This window comes from Sciurus carolinensis, chromosome 4 (assembly GCF_902686445.1).
Source record: "Sciurus carolinensis chromosome 4, mSciCar1.2, whole genome shotgun sequence".
In the NCBI taxonomy this organism is placed as follows: domain Eukaryota; kingdom Metazoa; phylum Chordata; class Mammalia; order Rodentia; family Sciuridae; genus Sciurus; species Sciurus carolinensis.
Window position 1 is genome coordinate 18,268,148 of NC_062216.1, and position 16,356 is coordinate 18,284,503.

At 40.3% G+C, this 16,356-nt stretch overlaps 2 protein-coding genes across 6 annotated transcripts in view; both read right to left on the reverse strand.

Annotated features, from left to right (window-relative positions):
• The window catches only part of LOC124983866 (arylamine N-acetyltransferase 2), a 29,451-nt gene extending 16,535 nt beyond the window's left edge, over positions 1 to 12,916 (reverse strand). The window contains exon 1 of one of the 3 annotated variants that reach the window (XM_047551498.1): positions 12,818 to 12,916. The gene's annotated coding sequence lies outside the window, so the exon portion shown is untranslated. Of the gene's footprint in view, positions 1 to 4,430; positions 4,503 to 5,715; positions 5,804 to 12,817 lie in introns of those variants that run through there. The other 2 variants (XM_047551496.1, XM_047551497.1) reach the window with 2 other exon arrangements.
• Positions 258 to 12,945, reverse strand: LOC124983865 (arylamine N-acetyltransferase 2-like). Of its 3 annotated transcripts, XM_047551493.1 has the most exons (3): positions 12,818 to 12,869; positions 5,716 to 5,802; positions 258 to 1,750 (listed from the first exon to the last, which is right to left on the reverse strand). In XM_047551493.1, the coding sequence occupies exon 3, from the start codon at positions 1,743 to 1,745 to the stop codon at positions 873 to 875; it is 873 nt and encodes a 290-aa protein (XP_047407449.1). In that variant the 5' UTR covers positions 1,746 to 1,750; positions 5,716 to 5,802; positions 12,818 to 12,869; the 3' UTR covers positions 258 to 872. The 3 variants fall into 3 exon arrangements, with proteins under 3 accessions (XP_047407449.1, XP_047407448.1, XP_047407450.1); XM_047551492.1 differs by lacking the exon at positions 5,716 to 5,802 and having other exon boundaries at positions 12,818 to 12,945; XM_047551494.1 differs by lacking the exons at positions 5,716 to 5,802; positions 12,818 to 12,869 and adding an exon at positions 4,431 to 4,489.
• Between the last annotated feature and the right edge of the window lie 3,411 nt (positions 12,946 to 16,356).

Genomic DNA, 16,356 nt, shown 5'->3' on the forward strand with positions numbered 1-16,356 from the left:
ATGAAAGAAAACTCCTTTGCAGAAACTACCTAGCTCCATAATATCCTAAGACAACCAAACAAAAACTTTGATTCACATTATATTAGTCAACAGTGTTTTATTATACTATGTAGCAAATGAGTTTTTCAAATGATGTGTATTTTATAACATGATTACTATTTTTAGATATCAATCATTTAATTTATAAATTGAAACTCTTAAATACCAGTGTTTCCACATGAAGAAACATAGTGCATAGAGGGCTATGACTATAAGAAGAAACCTGGAAGAAATTATTAGCTATGTCATCCTCTGGGTACGAAATCACATATTCCTACATATTGGTTCAAGTCTTCTCTTGAGGGCTATTAGGATTTTTGGAATCAATAATGTCTCACGTTCCTTCGTTGCATTCCACTTCTAAATTATATAGCTGGTATTTTGTGAAAATTGGTCATTAGATATATGATAGTTGAAATTAATGGAAATGATTTTCTCACTATTCTCTTTACTATCAGTGAAATTATCTATGAATTCGATAATAAATCAATGTGGATGATGTTTCTAGCTCACATCAGAATGGTTCCCAATATAACCATGTTGTTATTAAAATACTTTAGCATGATTAATTTTGAAAAGATGTGTGGCTTTTTAAAAAAGTAAGTATATATACTGTCTTTTTTTATGGGAAAATTATATGTCTGCTCTTTTCTTCAAATAATGTAAGGGGACAGTGGTAGGATAGCTCATTAGTGGAACATTGGTGTTATCTGGGTGATGAACACAAAAGGGCTTATAAGTTTATTATATAAACTGTTGCATATGTTTGGAAAGAATATATTAAAGAATTAAGTACCTCTAGTGAAAACAAAAAGCAATTTTTGATTCTTATCCTAAATAGTAAATGATTGATCACCATGTTTGGGTACTACTTTTCCTTCTAAGGAAATATTAAATATTGTTTTCAATACTTCTGCCACTTCTTCCTCCTTCAGAGTCTTAAACTCCACCAGGTCCATGTTGTCCTTATAATTGAATCTCCTGTAGGTGAGGGTGAGGCCCATTAAACAGTGAACACCTTCTAGTGTCTGCAAGGAACAAAGTGATGTGCTTGTAAACACAGATGCTGGAGATGTCTGAAGGTATGTATTCATGGTCTCAAAATCTTCAATTGTTCGAGGTTCAAGAGTAAAGGAGTAGATTTTTCGGTATTTATTCTTCTCGAGGAGGTCAGAATTAAGAAATTCTTGGTTTGGAATGTGTTGTTCTCTTCTGATTTGGTCCAGGTACCAGATGCCTTTCTCCTCTGTCAAGCGGAAGATGCCTGGAAACTGAGACTGATCCTTCCCAGAAATTAATTCCAGGGGCTGCCACATCTGGTAGGAGAATCCATATGCAGCATCAACGATATAGTTCTTACCACTGATAGTCACTTGCAGTAGAAGGTGAACCATACCATTGCTGTATTTGTTTACTGGAGTGATATAAACATATCCTCCCAACATGGTGGTCTGAAAACCCATTGTGGTCAGAGCCCAGTATAGAAGATGATTGACCTGGAGACACCACCCACCCCGCTTCCTCCTCACAACTTGATCAAAAACGGTCTTCAAGTCCAGCTCCATAGACTCCCCACAATGGATGTTAAGGTTCTCAAAGGGGACAGCTTGGATCTGGTACTGAAGAATGTCAGTTAATGTTTCCAAGTCCAGTTTGTTCCTGGAGTTCTTATAGCCAATTCTTTCAAAATATTCTTCAATGTCCATGGTCCCTAAGTAAGGAAAATAAAACAAAAAGAAATTATACTGCTTTTGCACTTGAATTTCCTGGAGAGATGAACTTTTGCCAGAGTGTATTTTAAATATATAGATACAAACAGTGCCTGCAAATACCTGTAATAAATCTTTTGCTTTGATTGGATGGAGTGACATACATTCATAGTTCACTAAAAGTCCCAGGGACCCTAGCAGGAAAGTTTTATCATTTCTTCCATTTTTCAAGTATCAGAAACTGGAAATCCAAGCTAAATGATGAGTCAAATGACAATCAGTTTAGATGTGTTTTTCTTGGTGATGACTAACCATGAGATTCCAATTGGTATCCATTAAGATAGACTTCTAAATGGTTCTTGATGCAAATAGGAGAGTTCTACAGTAGAGTGAATGGTATTCATGTATTTGACCCACTCAAATTCCCCTTTTGCAGAATCTTATATGAGTTCTGTATTCAAAATTTATATTGATTCAATATCAATTGATTGGTTTAATGAATATGTTACTGGGCTGGAGGTATATCTTGTTGGTAGAGTGTGTGATAAAATATGCGAGGTCTTGGGTCAATTTCTTAGTACTATGATTAAATAAAGTGATAAATATTCAATTAAAAATTGTACTTTGTGCCCTTTGAAGTCTTACAATTTTGTGGGAGTTAGAATGACACAGATATAAAAGAGTTGATAAGTAAAACTTCTTAGATAAAACTTCTTCAAAATTCCTCTAATCTGTAAGAGTGTAGTAAGATCCATGGGAAATAATAAAGCAAAGAATAGGCCTAGCAGGTTCACGGGGAGAGTTTCAAGGTCCAATAACGTAGTTGAAGAAAGCCACACTAAGACCTAAAGGATGCTGGACAGTGGGCTCTGTGGACATGTGTGGGGAAGAGGGCTCCTAACACAGGATGATTGTCAGTTTTCATATGAAAGCAAAGGTAACAGGAAGTGAAAAGCTGTGTGCTGGAAGCTGCCTAGAGTGTTGTAGGAACATCTAGGAAATGAGAGTGATACAAGTCAACTGAATGAGAAAAAGAGTGGATTGAGATGATATCAGACAGGTAACAGTGACTTTATGGGCATTGTTGGTATTCTGGATTTACTCTTAGATGAAAAATTAAATAATGGAACTGGGTAAGAGTTATGACTTGACAATACTTTCCATAATCAGAGTGATCTTTCTGGCTGTGGTAAGAAGAATGGGTTGTACATATTTAGCTTCACAGATAGTCACATGAACCAGGAAGGACCAGTTGAAAACAATTTTGGTCTGGATCCAGTGCTTGGCTCACGACAGGCGTGTGGCCCAGCTAGACAAAGAGATGTGTTGATGGACTTTCTGATGTGGGACTGAAAGCTCGTAGGCTATCAACCAAATCTATTGGGAGAAGCTATAAAGAGAAACACTAACAACATAAATAAAAGAGAAGATGAGAAGAGGATTTGATGAAACCTAAAGCTGTGTTTTTAGAGTCAGGTAATATGAGAAAAAAAGTACCTTACTTGATTTAATCCACTTAGCAATGATTTGTAACTTGCTATCCAAGAACTTTATCTCCTGAGACTTCATGGCAGTCGTACTCAGACCTTTGTAATTTGCCACAGCCTCAGATGACATGATACAAAGGGTCCTGCCCCTAGGCTGGTTAGTGATAAGCTAAGTATGTCTGTTTTCTTTCTTGAAAGCTCTCTCTCCCTCTCCCTCCCCCTCCCTCTTTTTGATCTAGTGATCCTTCTCATGTTGCCAGTACTTCCTACCATCTATGTTCTTGATGTTCATGACATATCCCCTAAGTCTGTTAGACTATGTGCGTTTTTCCTCTTCCTAACTTGTATTAGCACCCTTCCTCGACCTTGACTTTCTTTTTTTAAAATATATTTTTAGTTGTCAATTGATCTTTTATTTAATTTATTTATATGTGGTTCTGAGTATTGAACCCAGGACTTCACACATGCCAGGCAAGCGCTCTACCACTGAGCCACACACCAGCCCTTCCTCAACCTTTACACAGCTTCATATCTGGAGAGAACAAATGGTATCCAGTCAGACCAGCCCAAACTTCCTTTTGGCTTATAAGTCGGAATCTGCACAGAGTATAAAAGGAAGAGAGTAGAAGTCTGAGTTATATATATATATATATATATATATATATATGTTTTTTGGTCTGGTTCCAGTGCTTGGCTCATGACAGGCATGTCATATATATATGTATGTCAGAAATTGCTTTGTATTTCTTTGGGAATACTATAGTTTGTTTTCAATTGTTTTTTCTCTCTACTTTCTGCTCAGCTCTCCTCTTCCTCCAATGACTATTCTTTGTGTTTTCTTAAGGCAAAATATCAAGCATTTGCAGGTCCATTAGAACAAAACCAGTTCTTCTTGGGGGCCTCAATACAAAAAATACGTTTGAGCCAAATAATACTTGGTATTGTAACTCAACCTAAGCAATTTTGTAGTGCTAAAGCTGTGTTTCAAGGCTGAAGTGCTGAAAACACTTGGAAAGTTGTTGACCAGGAATGAGCTACTTAAAACACTCTTTGCTTTACGTGTTGATTGGTGGTATCTCTGTGCAGGGGTAGACCCTTTCCCTTCAGTTTGATCATCAATGGAGGACAGGACTGGAAGTAGGCAATGTGAACATACAGAGAACCCAAGGAAAGCTCTCAGAAAGTCACTAAGTACCTGTCTTAGTAAGTTGAACACAGGATGACTGTTTTAATATGAAAGTCTTAGGATGTTTCTTCTTCTTGGTGCAACTTCTAGAAATAACAGAAAAGTTAGTTTCAAAAATAGACAATATGACTTTTCTTGATAACAAAAGGGTAGAGTTTTGGACCACAAATTATGAAGAAATCCTAAAAATCACAGAGGGATGCAAGTTCATAGTAAAGTGAACTTATGAATTGGAATAGGAATGGTGTACAAAGTAAAATCATAAGAAATGGAAGCAACACTAATGGGTTGTAAGCCTAGAGGTTCTGGAAGTCACCAGGAGGAGGCACAGAGACAACAAACCAGATGACTAGCTGCCATGGGAACAGCCAGAAATGACGAACCATGTCCCAGGCCCACGATTGCCACCAAGATTTATACCAATCACATCACACACCAGTATGTACTTGCAGCACCTGGCCTTCTTCAAAGGGACAATTATAATTGGGGATCTTGGGTAAGTAAAGGGAAAGTAATGCACTTAAAGTAGGTTGTCCCCAGAAAGGAGGAAGGATCATTCACAGAATATATGCCATTACAGCATCTATTGATCAAGAAGTTCGAGTCCAATCTCAGGCAGACATTTCACCAGTCACAATAACATGCAAAAATGTCATGTCAAAAAGACAAGTAATGGAAGAGGAAAATCAACCTGAATAGAAAGAAGTTCTTCACAGATCCTTGGCAGTTTAAAATACATAAAATGGACTCAATAACGAAGAGTGAAAAAATAGTGGTGAAATAATGTGGCTTATGAAAAGAAAGTTTTCAGAAATAAGAATACTAGTTAAGGACAAAAAGAGAGGTAATACATAATGAATGATAAATAGGAAAAACTATATTGATGTAGCATAATACCATTAGTTATATGCCAACTTTTCCCATTACTGTAACAAATACCTGAGATAACTCAATTTAAAAAGAGTAAGGATTTATCAGAGCTCATAGGTATGGAGTTTTCATGTGGTGGAAGAGGCTGCTCAACTTATGGTAGACAGGAAGCCGAGAGACAGGAAGGGGCTGGAGTGCCAATATCCTATTCAAGGGTGCACCCCCAGTGCCTGGGAAACCTCCCAGCAGACTCCACCTTTTAAAGGTTCTACCACCTTCCAGTTATGCCATGGGCTGGGACCAACCCTTTAACACATGTGACTTTGGAGAGCACTTATCCAAATAATAACCAATTCTGCCTTGGCCCCCAAATGTTTGTGTCCATCTCTTAATGTGAAACACATTTAGTCTATTTCCAACATACCAAAAGTTTTATCTGTTCTATGTTGCTCAAAAGTCCAAGTTCAGAGTTTCCTTTGAGACACAAGGCAAAATAAGAGTTTGTGATCACCTGTAAAATTAAAAAAAATTTTAAAAATTATGTACTTCCAAGATAAAATGGCACAGGGTAAAAACTCCTATTCCACGAGGAAGAAGAAACAGTAATAAAATGGAGGGAGCCAACAAAAACCCAGCAGGGTGAACATTAAGTCCTCATGTTACTGTTCAAAGTTTGTTTTTGCCCACTGCATGACCACCAGTATTTAGAGGAAAGAGTTGGTGGGAAGGAATCAGGTTTCTTATTCTCTCTCTCTCTCTCTCTCTCTCTCTCAATTGCAATAAGCTAGCTTGATAAGGAAAATGACCAGATTCTTGCTAATGGCCATCTCAAATAATTCAGGTAAACAAAACTATTTTTTCTCTTTCTACATGTTCACATTTTCTTATTGGTGCATTATAGTTGTACATAACAATGGAATTTTTTTTACTACATATTCATACATGCACAATAGGACAATATAATTTGGCCAATATCACTTCCCCTCCCTCCCTGCTTCCCACCCATGGTCCCTTCCTCTACTTATCTCCCTTTGATTTTCACGAGATTCCCCCCACCCTGCACACACACATTTTTCTTTTGCTTTTTCCTCTCTAGCTTCCACTTACAAGAGAAAACATTCAACCCTTGACCTTCTGAGTCTGGCTTATTTCACTTAACGTAATGATCTGAAGTTTCATACATTTTCCTGAAATAATTTAATTTTTATTTATGACTGAATAAAACACCACTGTGTATATCTACCACATTTTCTTTATTTGTTCATCTGCTGATGGACACCTAGGCTGGTTCCATAGTGTGGGTATTGTGAATTGTGGGGCTACCAACACGGGCATGCATGTGTCACTCTAGTAAGATGACTTTAATTCTTCAGGGTAAATACCAAGGAGTGGTATAGCCGAGACATACGATGTTTCCATGACTAGTCTTTTGAGAAACTAATGTACTGATTCCCATAGTGGTTACACTAGTTTGTAATCCTACCAACAGTTTAAAGTATTCCCTTTTCTCCACATCCTCTCCAGCATTATTTTTTGTATTCTCTTTTTTTATGGCCATATTTGTCTTTATGTGTCTATTTTATTTCAGTGAACATACTGTCCTCCAATGTTATCCATGTTACCATAAATGACAGAACATCCATTTTTTTCCATCTTTTTAAAGGCAAGTGGTATATATATATACCACATTTTCTTTGTCCCTTCATCTATCAGTGAACACTGCCATTCTGACTGGTGTGAGATAAAAATCTGTAGTTTTGATTTGCATTTCCCTAATTGCTAATGATAATGAACTTTTTTTCATATATTTATTGGCCATAACAGAAGGTTTTTATGAGGACAAAAGGAGACTAGTGGGCTAATGAACAAAAAGTTATATGCTGAGTTTCATCCAGCCACTTCATAGCCATCTTGGTAATTCAGGGGTATTTTGTTTCTCTTTATTTGAAACATTGTTGTGATTATAAATGACCTCCATCTCTCCAGTCCTTGTCCTTCAAAGTGCTGGAAAACATATTTTCATGCAAGCTAAATAATCTTACATGGTACATAAACACCATGTGGTACATTTACACAATGGAATATTATTCAGTCTTAAAGAAGAATGAAATTATGGCATTTGCAGGTAAATGGATGGAACTAGAGAATATCATGCTTAGTGAAATAAGCCAAACCCCCCAAAACCAAAGGCCAAATGTTTTCTTTGATAAGCAGATACTGATCCATAGTGGAAATGGGTAGGGAAGAATGAAGGAACTTTGGATTGTGCAGAGGGGAGCCAGGGGAGGGGTGGGTGGTGGGGATGGGAAGGATGGTAGAATGAGACACACATTACCCTATATACGTGTATGAAAAAAATTAAAAAAAATTAAAAAAAAATAAAGAGGGCTTTTCTTTTAGAAGTTGCAATGAAGAGAAAATAAAAGAAAACAAAAACATAGGTTGAACTTGTAAGAGGTAATTTTGCAAAGTAAAGCTAACATTAAGATAGGGCGGTGTGACCAGGCATGTGGCGTAGGCTTGTAGTTGAGCTTCTTGGGAGATTAAGGAAGGAGGATCACAAATTCAAGGCCGGCTTGGAAACCTAGCAAGACCCTGTCTCAAAATAAAAGTAAAAAGAATTATAGCTCAGTGGTGAAGAGTCCCTGGGTTCAGTTGTTAGTGCCAAAATAAAGTAAAATGAATGGCACCAAAAAAAAAAAAAAAAAAAAAAAAAAGATGATGTTATTATATCTGTTAACACTGAGTCACCAAGTCCAGCATGTGAGGCACACTGGTAGAACGTGGGCTTCCAAGGGCCTGGCAACCCCTATGGCTTTGCTGGCTGGGACCACATGACCAGCTCTTGGGCTTCTCTACTCACTGTCTGCAGCTTCCCCCAGCAGGTGTTCCACATCCTGGCTTCTCTCACTTCCTGGGGTCTCCTTAGCAGCTTTAGCTTCACTCTAACAGATTCACGGATCGCTCTGTTGGGGGTGTTGCCAGGGAATCTACTCTTCCACACTCTGCCTGACACCCCTGCCCCCTGCAGGCTTTCCTGTGGAATCCACATGAAAGCTTCGGTGCCTGTAAGCAGCTCCATATGGCTGCAGACCCAGCATCCATGGAAGATGCCAACGTCTCACTGGTGCAAACTCTATTCACCACCACTGGAACCATAGCTGAATCGGCCTGGGAGTAACTGCCAGGCGAAACAGATCCGAGAGGAGTGAGAGCCACTGTGGTCCAGAGCAGTCAGGATTCTTTTCTTTTCAAAAACTGCTGCCCTGGAAAGTCTTGGAAACACATGTGCAGTTTTACATCTCTGGCTTCGTGATGGGGAGGGTCTTGGTGCTTCCTGAGATACTCTCAAAGCACATTTCCTATGACCTCAGTGCAAAGTGTTTGGCTTCTTTTTAATGGTAGTAATGATCGTACCTTCCCTGGCCTAAAACTATACACATGCTCCTTTCCTAGCCTGATTGCAAGTTTTCTGAATCTTCCTGCTCCGCTTCTCTGTGCTGTCAATTCTCACTGTAGATCTGGGCAAAATTGGTCAGGGATACCTGTGCCTCTGCCTGAAGCTGCTGCTTTGAAATTCCCACCAGTAGGTTAACTAGCGCCACACCTTTCAGGTCTGCCACATCTCGGAGTATCAACAGATGGAAACCAATTTGTTTGCCAAGGTGTAGAGTCTCCAATATCCCATTCCAGGGCATGTCCCCAGTGACTAGAAAACCTGCTACGAAACTCTACCTCTGAAAGGTTCCACCCCTTCCAAGGTACTGTAGGCTTGGAACCAAGACTTTTTCATATGTAGGCTATGGGAGGGCACTAATTCAAACCACAGCATCACATAAAAAAGAAAACTTTTGTATTCATTGTAAAAGTTCATAAAAAGACATCGCCAGGGATGGGGATATCGCTAAGTGGTAGAGCACTTGCCAATCATGTGCAAATCCTGGGATTAAACCCACCCACCAAACAAAAATGAAAATATAAACCAAACAAACCACAAAACAAAGATACATCCATTGCAACCATCATTACAACAGTTAGAAGCTTCAGGACCTAGAAAAGGGGCAAACAATCCACTTGGTGCTCCTGGAGAGGAGAACGCAAAAAGTGTGAGAAAATGTACGGAAGGATCAAGAAGTACTTCTCTCCAGTGAAAAAGTGAAGAAACAGAATCTGAAAAACAAGAGAGACAAGATTCTGGGAAACATTGATTCTGCATCCTTGACACTGGAATACATTCTGGTTACATTTTTGAAATTCACAAAGAGAACTGTTCAAGCATCTGGCAGAGAAAGAAAATGTTTCATAAGGAAGAAAATATCAGGCTGGCAACAGAATGTTCCCCAGAAATATCCAAAGGTGAAGTCATGGAACTATGTCTATGATGTATTGAAGGAACTCAATGGCCTAGAATATTCTACTGTCATTATTTATTGAATCATACAGGAGATGTGCATGCAAAGACTACCTCAAATGGGAAACAACTTGAGAAATGCAGCCACTACGAGCTATCCTGATGGAGTGTTTTCCTTTGATTGCCAAGTGAATCCAGAGGAAAACTAAGACAGGCCAGAATACTGCTGCTGGTGAGCATCTGCTCCTTCTAATACAGGGCAAAGAGGAAAAGTGGTGGGCATTCTGGCTATAGAACAAGCCTTTCTGTGTGTGCAGATATGTAAGCAAGACATTGAAGTATGAATGTGAAGATGGAGAAGCACCAGTGCAGGAAAATCTCATCTAGTATTTTCAACTTTGAAACTTAAAATATAAATTTAGCATTACAGTATTAAAAATTAATATTAATATTAATTAAAATAAGTTAAAATATTAATATCCCTCAATTAGGCAGCACTAGACCACAAGGAGTCAAGACTCCAGTGGGGGTGTAGCTGGAGAAAACTTTATTAGGGCCTCAGGGAAACAAGACGAAGGAAACATTTCAATAGCAGAGATGGAAAGTTGTTAGGTGAGGGTTAATTGGCAACTTTTGATTTTATTGTTTATCTTGGAATGGAAAGCACGGGAGCCATCCAGTCCGATGGGTGCCCAGTCAATAATTTTGTAACCCATCAATTCTGGTTAAATTATTGAAATGTATGACAGAAAGTTATAATGAAATGTAGGCATAATGAAATAGGGAGGGGTGGCTCCAGAAGAGAATTTGGAGAGTGCATGCCCCCTCTAAGTAATCTAAAAATTAAAACAACAAAGCACAACAGAAAACCAGGATTTGCATGAACTCATTGAACTGCTGATCCTGCCATCAGCACAGAAGGGTAAACAAGAGGGCATGCTAACTGCCCCTGGGAAGCACATGCACCAGGAGGACTCAGGACTGAGGTCAGTGTGGGGACAGTGCTATCTGTAAGTCACCTAGGTCCTCTAGATTTGTTTAACGTGTCACTGTGTCCCTGGCATGGCCCGTGTCCTTAAATTGAAGAACTTGTATTATTGATTCTCTTTGGAAGGCTCCTGGAGCTTCTTGCCCTCTTTGGTTGAGAGTTGGAGAGGCCAGGGATGGATGCCCTGCCCGCACAGCCCTGGGTTAATGACTTGTTGCATGAGGACTTGGGAGTTCAGTTGCCTTGTTGAGTCTGGACACATTTTTGAGTTGTACTTTACATCCCGATGCGTTTGGGTTTCTCCAGCAGTTCCTTAAGTCACCTGCACGTGAATCTTTGTCCCATTGTCTGTTTTTGAAGAACTCAACTTAGGTCACTTTGGTGGTCATTTGGGACTATTTGTGAATGGAAGTGAAGACACACAGAGTGAGGCTGCTGCTGGAGGGACTCTAGTAGCACCTGAGAGCTGGGGTCTTTCTGAAAATCACATGAATGCTGGTTGTTTTCTCGAATGGTCCACACGCAAGAGTTGGACTTTTGTGAATTATCCCTACAGGACGTGGTGCTTCAATCACAAATCACCACTCTCGGATATACCCCCGGAGGGCAGGTTGATATGAAGAATCCATTGCTCAATTCCAGGTCTTTAGGATCTCTGCATGTTTTATGTATCACAGGGCTTTTCAACTTTTTGGTTAAAGAAACCCTTATTTTTTGACCCAAATGGAGCTGTCAGTAAGAGCTCAACATAGAAGAACTGAAAGCAGATTGAAGAGAGGTAGATTACTTACGATGTCCTGTCACACCTCAAGGCCAACACGGTACAAATCCAACTAGGTAGTGACTTTGATGGCATCTGGTACACCTACTACGTGAATTTCCATTATCAGTGAGTATAAGAATTATAAGTAGAACTAGTGAGTTGTTTTTCACTTCCCTTTAACTTTCTTCTGTTGTCTTCCACAGTGAAGGGCATAGCCTCCCACTACACTAAACACCACACCCCTCTCCCCACAAAGCCAGCCCTTTGACTCTCTGTATGGAAAAGAACTTGCTGGGTTGGCCATATCTAAAGACTGTCTGAAGAGTCAAACATCCTTCGTGTAGAGAAGACCTGCATCTCAGCCACAGTTTTCTGGGAATGCCTTCAGTGGCCAGGAAGTGGGTATTGAGTACCATCAAGGGCCAGGAAGTAAACCTGAAGAGCAATAGTGGTTACAGCTGAAGATGTTGAGGCCAAAAAATAAGTCTCTGGACAGGAGGCAGCTGGAGAACTGAGAGCTAGAAAGTTCCTTTTGAGGGACAGGGTGTGTCCAGCTATTTTATGTCTATGGTAGTAGAAGGGGGAAGGGAGAAGATAGGAAGAGAGTAGTTTATCAGGTGAGTACCCCTGTGTTACTGTTCTGGGCATCCTGCCAGAGCATAGAGCCCAGAGCAGAGTCCCCTGGCTCCTGGAGATCCTTGCCTAGGGAGGCTCCTTGCTCCTATGCAGTGCTGTAGTTGGGGCTCAGGGTTGATGCTCTAGTCTAAGGAACAGTGAAGCAGTTGACTTTTGATCCCTCATAGCTCCTGGAGACCCTCCCCACTACGCCTCCTTCCAACATGATAAAACTTCTCCCAGGAATTCCTGTAGGCCTTGCAGATAACAAAATGCAGACACACCAGATATTGGGGACCATTGGAGATTTCTGATCAGTTCAGGCAAAAGAAGTAGGACTTGTTATGAGTCTGTGCCCTGCAGGATTAACGGGACCTCTTGGGGCTGAGGACAGAGGATGGTGTACATGACTCAGAAATTTCCAAGAAAGAAGTCCAGTTGAGGAATTTCCCTTAAATGCTGAGTCCTCATGACAAACTTTAAGTAAGCACCATTATTAGCTCCTGTGTTACTGATGGTAAAGGGAACTTCAGAGACACTAAAAGACTTGCTCAAGTTTTCTGTTTTAGAATGTGATGTGGCCATGCCTGTCACCCATTTGGTTTGAACTGAGAGTCTGTTAGATTCATCGTTATGCTGCATAATAGTTACAGCCTTACTTAGTTCTAAGTAGGAGCCACCCAAGTCTCTGAACAACTTAGAACTTGAAATTCAGGGCAGGGTAGAATCTAGCCCCTGCACTCCCTTTGGAGATCAGAGGAAACCCCAGTTTCGAAGCCCACAGCAAGTCATTCGGAAGCTCCACTCACCAGGTTACCAGGGTCTGAGACTAGGAAGCAGGCTGTGTGCAGTCCTCTGTCTTCACAGATCTGTAGCACAAATAGGTTACCGGGGCCTGAGACCAGGAAGCAGGCTGTGTGAAGTCCTCTGTCTTCTTAGGTCTTCACAGGAAGTGCTCTCATTGGTTACCAAATTATCCCACCCCCAGATTCTGGTTAGACTCAACCCAGAGATCTCTGGGAAATTTAGTTACAGGGCTTCCTGGTGCGCCTCAGTTAATGTTGTCACAAGGAGGTGTGGTGTTTACCTTATCCGATGGTTCACATGACCCAGGCTCCGAGGGACCTTTGTATCTCACATAGTTCATATCCTCTGGGAGCTGAGCCAGGCCTCCTAGGTATGAAATGGAAGTTCAGAGCTTGGGAAGGGTGCAGGGACAGCTGATCCAGTAACCTAGAGGAGGCAGAAGAAGATGGGAGCTTACTATCTTCACCAATTCCTGAGACCTCTCTGTTTTCACTTTTCTTTCTTTTTCCCTCATCCTCATTCCAATTTATGTCTCTACCCCAATGCACCATCACCATATAGTATGTCCGAACTTTGTCTATGGGTGGTACATAAATATCCATATGACATATCATTTTATTCTTGTTTTTATTTTCATTATTGACATTGGTCTAAGTCTTATAGTTTCTTAGATGTTTCTCTGTATACTGCATTTGAAAAACTGTCTTCATAACATGACTGATGCCTTGTGTTATTTCTTTGCACCTACTGTTCCAATGCATTCCTCTGATTTCTTTGTGTGTACGGTTGTACTCTCTGCCTGAAGGGTTTTTGGTAGTCTGTGCTTGGGCAGGATGGGTAGACCTGCACACAGTACCCTTGGGACAGTCACTCAGTGAGGATGAGGGGACTTGGAGGCTACATATCCCCATTTTCTAATCGCTCAACTGGTATTGCTCTGAAAGACGCACAGCACTGTCTCCTCACGTTGCTTCTTTCCTCCACAGTTAACCGTTGGCGATTCTCAAACTGCCCTTAACTCACTCCTCCACTTGTGTTTCTCTAAATCATGTCCCAGATCATCTGCTTATTGAAAATTGTTGCCTCAGGGTCTGGTTTTAGAGCAACCCAATCTAAGAGTGTTTAACTTACCTGTTCTACTGGATAAGGGCAGTTGGGATGGTCCCTCACCCAAACTACAAACTACAAACACTGATTTCATTACTTCGCTCCACAATGTCTGAAGATTATCACGAGGATTTTGCTGGGATGGATAGCAGGAATGCAAAGTGCTGAGGGACAGAATTTATGTATTCTTAATTTCCCTCAGCACTACCAGATTTGTCCTCTTATGTAGAATTCCCATGTTTCCTCTCTGTCTTGATTGACAGTTAGTGTTGGCGATTGCCAGTGTCTGCCAATCTTATGTATCTATGGTGACAGCTCAGTGTTCTAATTTTCACTTCTCTGATTACTGGTGAATTTGAACAGCTCTTTTTCATACTATTGACCTTTCTCATTTTTGCTACTTTACCCGAATTAACCAGGACACCACTACATGGAGGAATGAAACAGCTGATCTTGCCAGATAAACTTTTGACAGGTGCGGGTAAGGAAAGGCAAGGAGAAAAATAATGGGATTGGGATGTGGGCCATTTCAGTTAGTGTATGGGAGAGGAAGTGTTCAAGAGTTATAGCAATTGCTCCCTGAATTCTGGATATTTGATACTTAAAATTAAACATTATAATTCAGATTAGCAAATATGCGATTACTGACACAATGGAAGAGGGCTTTGAGGATGTCCAATGAGACCTGTCAGGGGAAACTGACAGATCAGAAGGCTGTGGCTAAGGGAGAGTAAGGTCAGTTCAGGAATCCTGGTGTCTGAGGGCATGACATCTGGTGCTAAAGGGCTGAGATGTCACTGGTCTTGGAACACTAAAGTGGGGTGCTCATCTAAACCTTTGAGCCAACATCTGAGTACGTCAAGATTTTGCACAGGGGAGAAGAGGACTGATAAATGCTTAAACTGCAGCTGAGCACCCTCTTCCCCATGCAAGGGAGAGACGCAAAGCGGCATGGAGGTGATAATAATAACATGAAGGACAGATCCCTCTTCTCTGTGACGTGTGCGTGGTGTTTATGTTTCTGAAGGCAATTAAACCTTTTGAATTAGTATGTCTGGTTTAAAGAAGCGAATGTGTGCTAACTCACCTTTATGTTAAAATTATAAAATTATAATGTTTGGTAACTGATTCTTTGTTCCCTTTCTGAAGAGAAAAAGAAAACCTCTTTTTTTTTTTTTTTTGCAAAGGTGAGAAAAAAGGAATAAAAGTTCTCGCTCTCCTCATTTTCCCTGAAGAACTGATCTATGGGAACAGTGGCTATGAACTGAGGATTTATTTGTTTAATATATCTGTTTTAAAATTTGTTTACTGGAATTTCTGGTTTCCATTCCAACTGGTGAAGTTTGGAGATATTCTTCCCATTTCATCAAGGAAAAAAAAAGGAATAAATTGGAATTAAACAACTATTCTGAGAACCAGCAGAAAATTGAGGTCACAAGGCAATCTGTCACCCTGACAAGTCGAGAGACAGATGAATACAGAAAATCACAGCTTATTCTTAATCCTGGGAACTAACATCCAGGATTAGGAGGCTGTAGATGAAGCCACTATTTTTAGGAATCTTAAGACTTGTCACTGATGAATTACTGGAGGCTCAGTTTTGACAAATTCTTGCGGGCAGGGTTGGGGGTTAATCTCAGGAGAGGGGCTGTACACTTCTGGGAGTTTTGTCTCCAAAGCCCCACCAGGTTGTCACTGAAGACTGAAGAGTAATCCTCTTGTGTTTCTGTTAGAGGAAGGAGAAAAATAACCATTTTGATGTAAGCCCAGGGCTGTCTGTTCTCCCTTTTCCCTCAAGGGAAATCACCAGAGCCCAACCAAAAGGAGGGAAGGAAAATACCTAATTCTAATCCCTTCTAGCATTCTTGTCTTCCCCGAGTGGGGGGCGTGGAAACTGAGAAGTACTTTTGAAGGTCATATCCCAGGGCACAGGATCCCTAAAAGATTGGGTCTAATTATAGGACTACAGAATGCATCTCTTCTACTCAGACCTATGTCAATAGGGCTATTATATATAACACAGAATTATGACTGAAAAACTGAAAATTTCAGATTCATAAATAAATAAAGGAATTTCTAGAGAAACTCAAAGACAAAAAATAGAGGCAAATACAAGGACACTAAAGGAAATTGGAGTCTCAGAGACCTACGACTACAGGAAGCAGTAAACACAGCGTAATGTTTAAGCAGAAAAACACAAAGCTAAGGGCCTACATGCCTCAGTACCTATGATCCAACACACATAATGTCCACACTTTAACGTAAGATTTTTAAAAACATGCTGAAGCACAAGAAAAAGTCATTCTAAAGAGTCAAAACAAACATCGGAATCCTATCCAGATATGATAGGGATTTTGGAGCTACCAGATAAGGAACTCAAAATAACTGTGATTAGATGGATCGGCGGATGGTGCAGAGCAAAGTATTGGAGTGC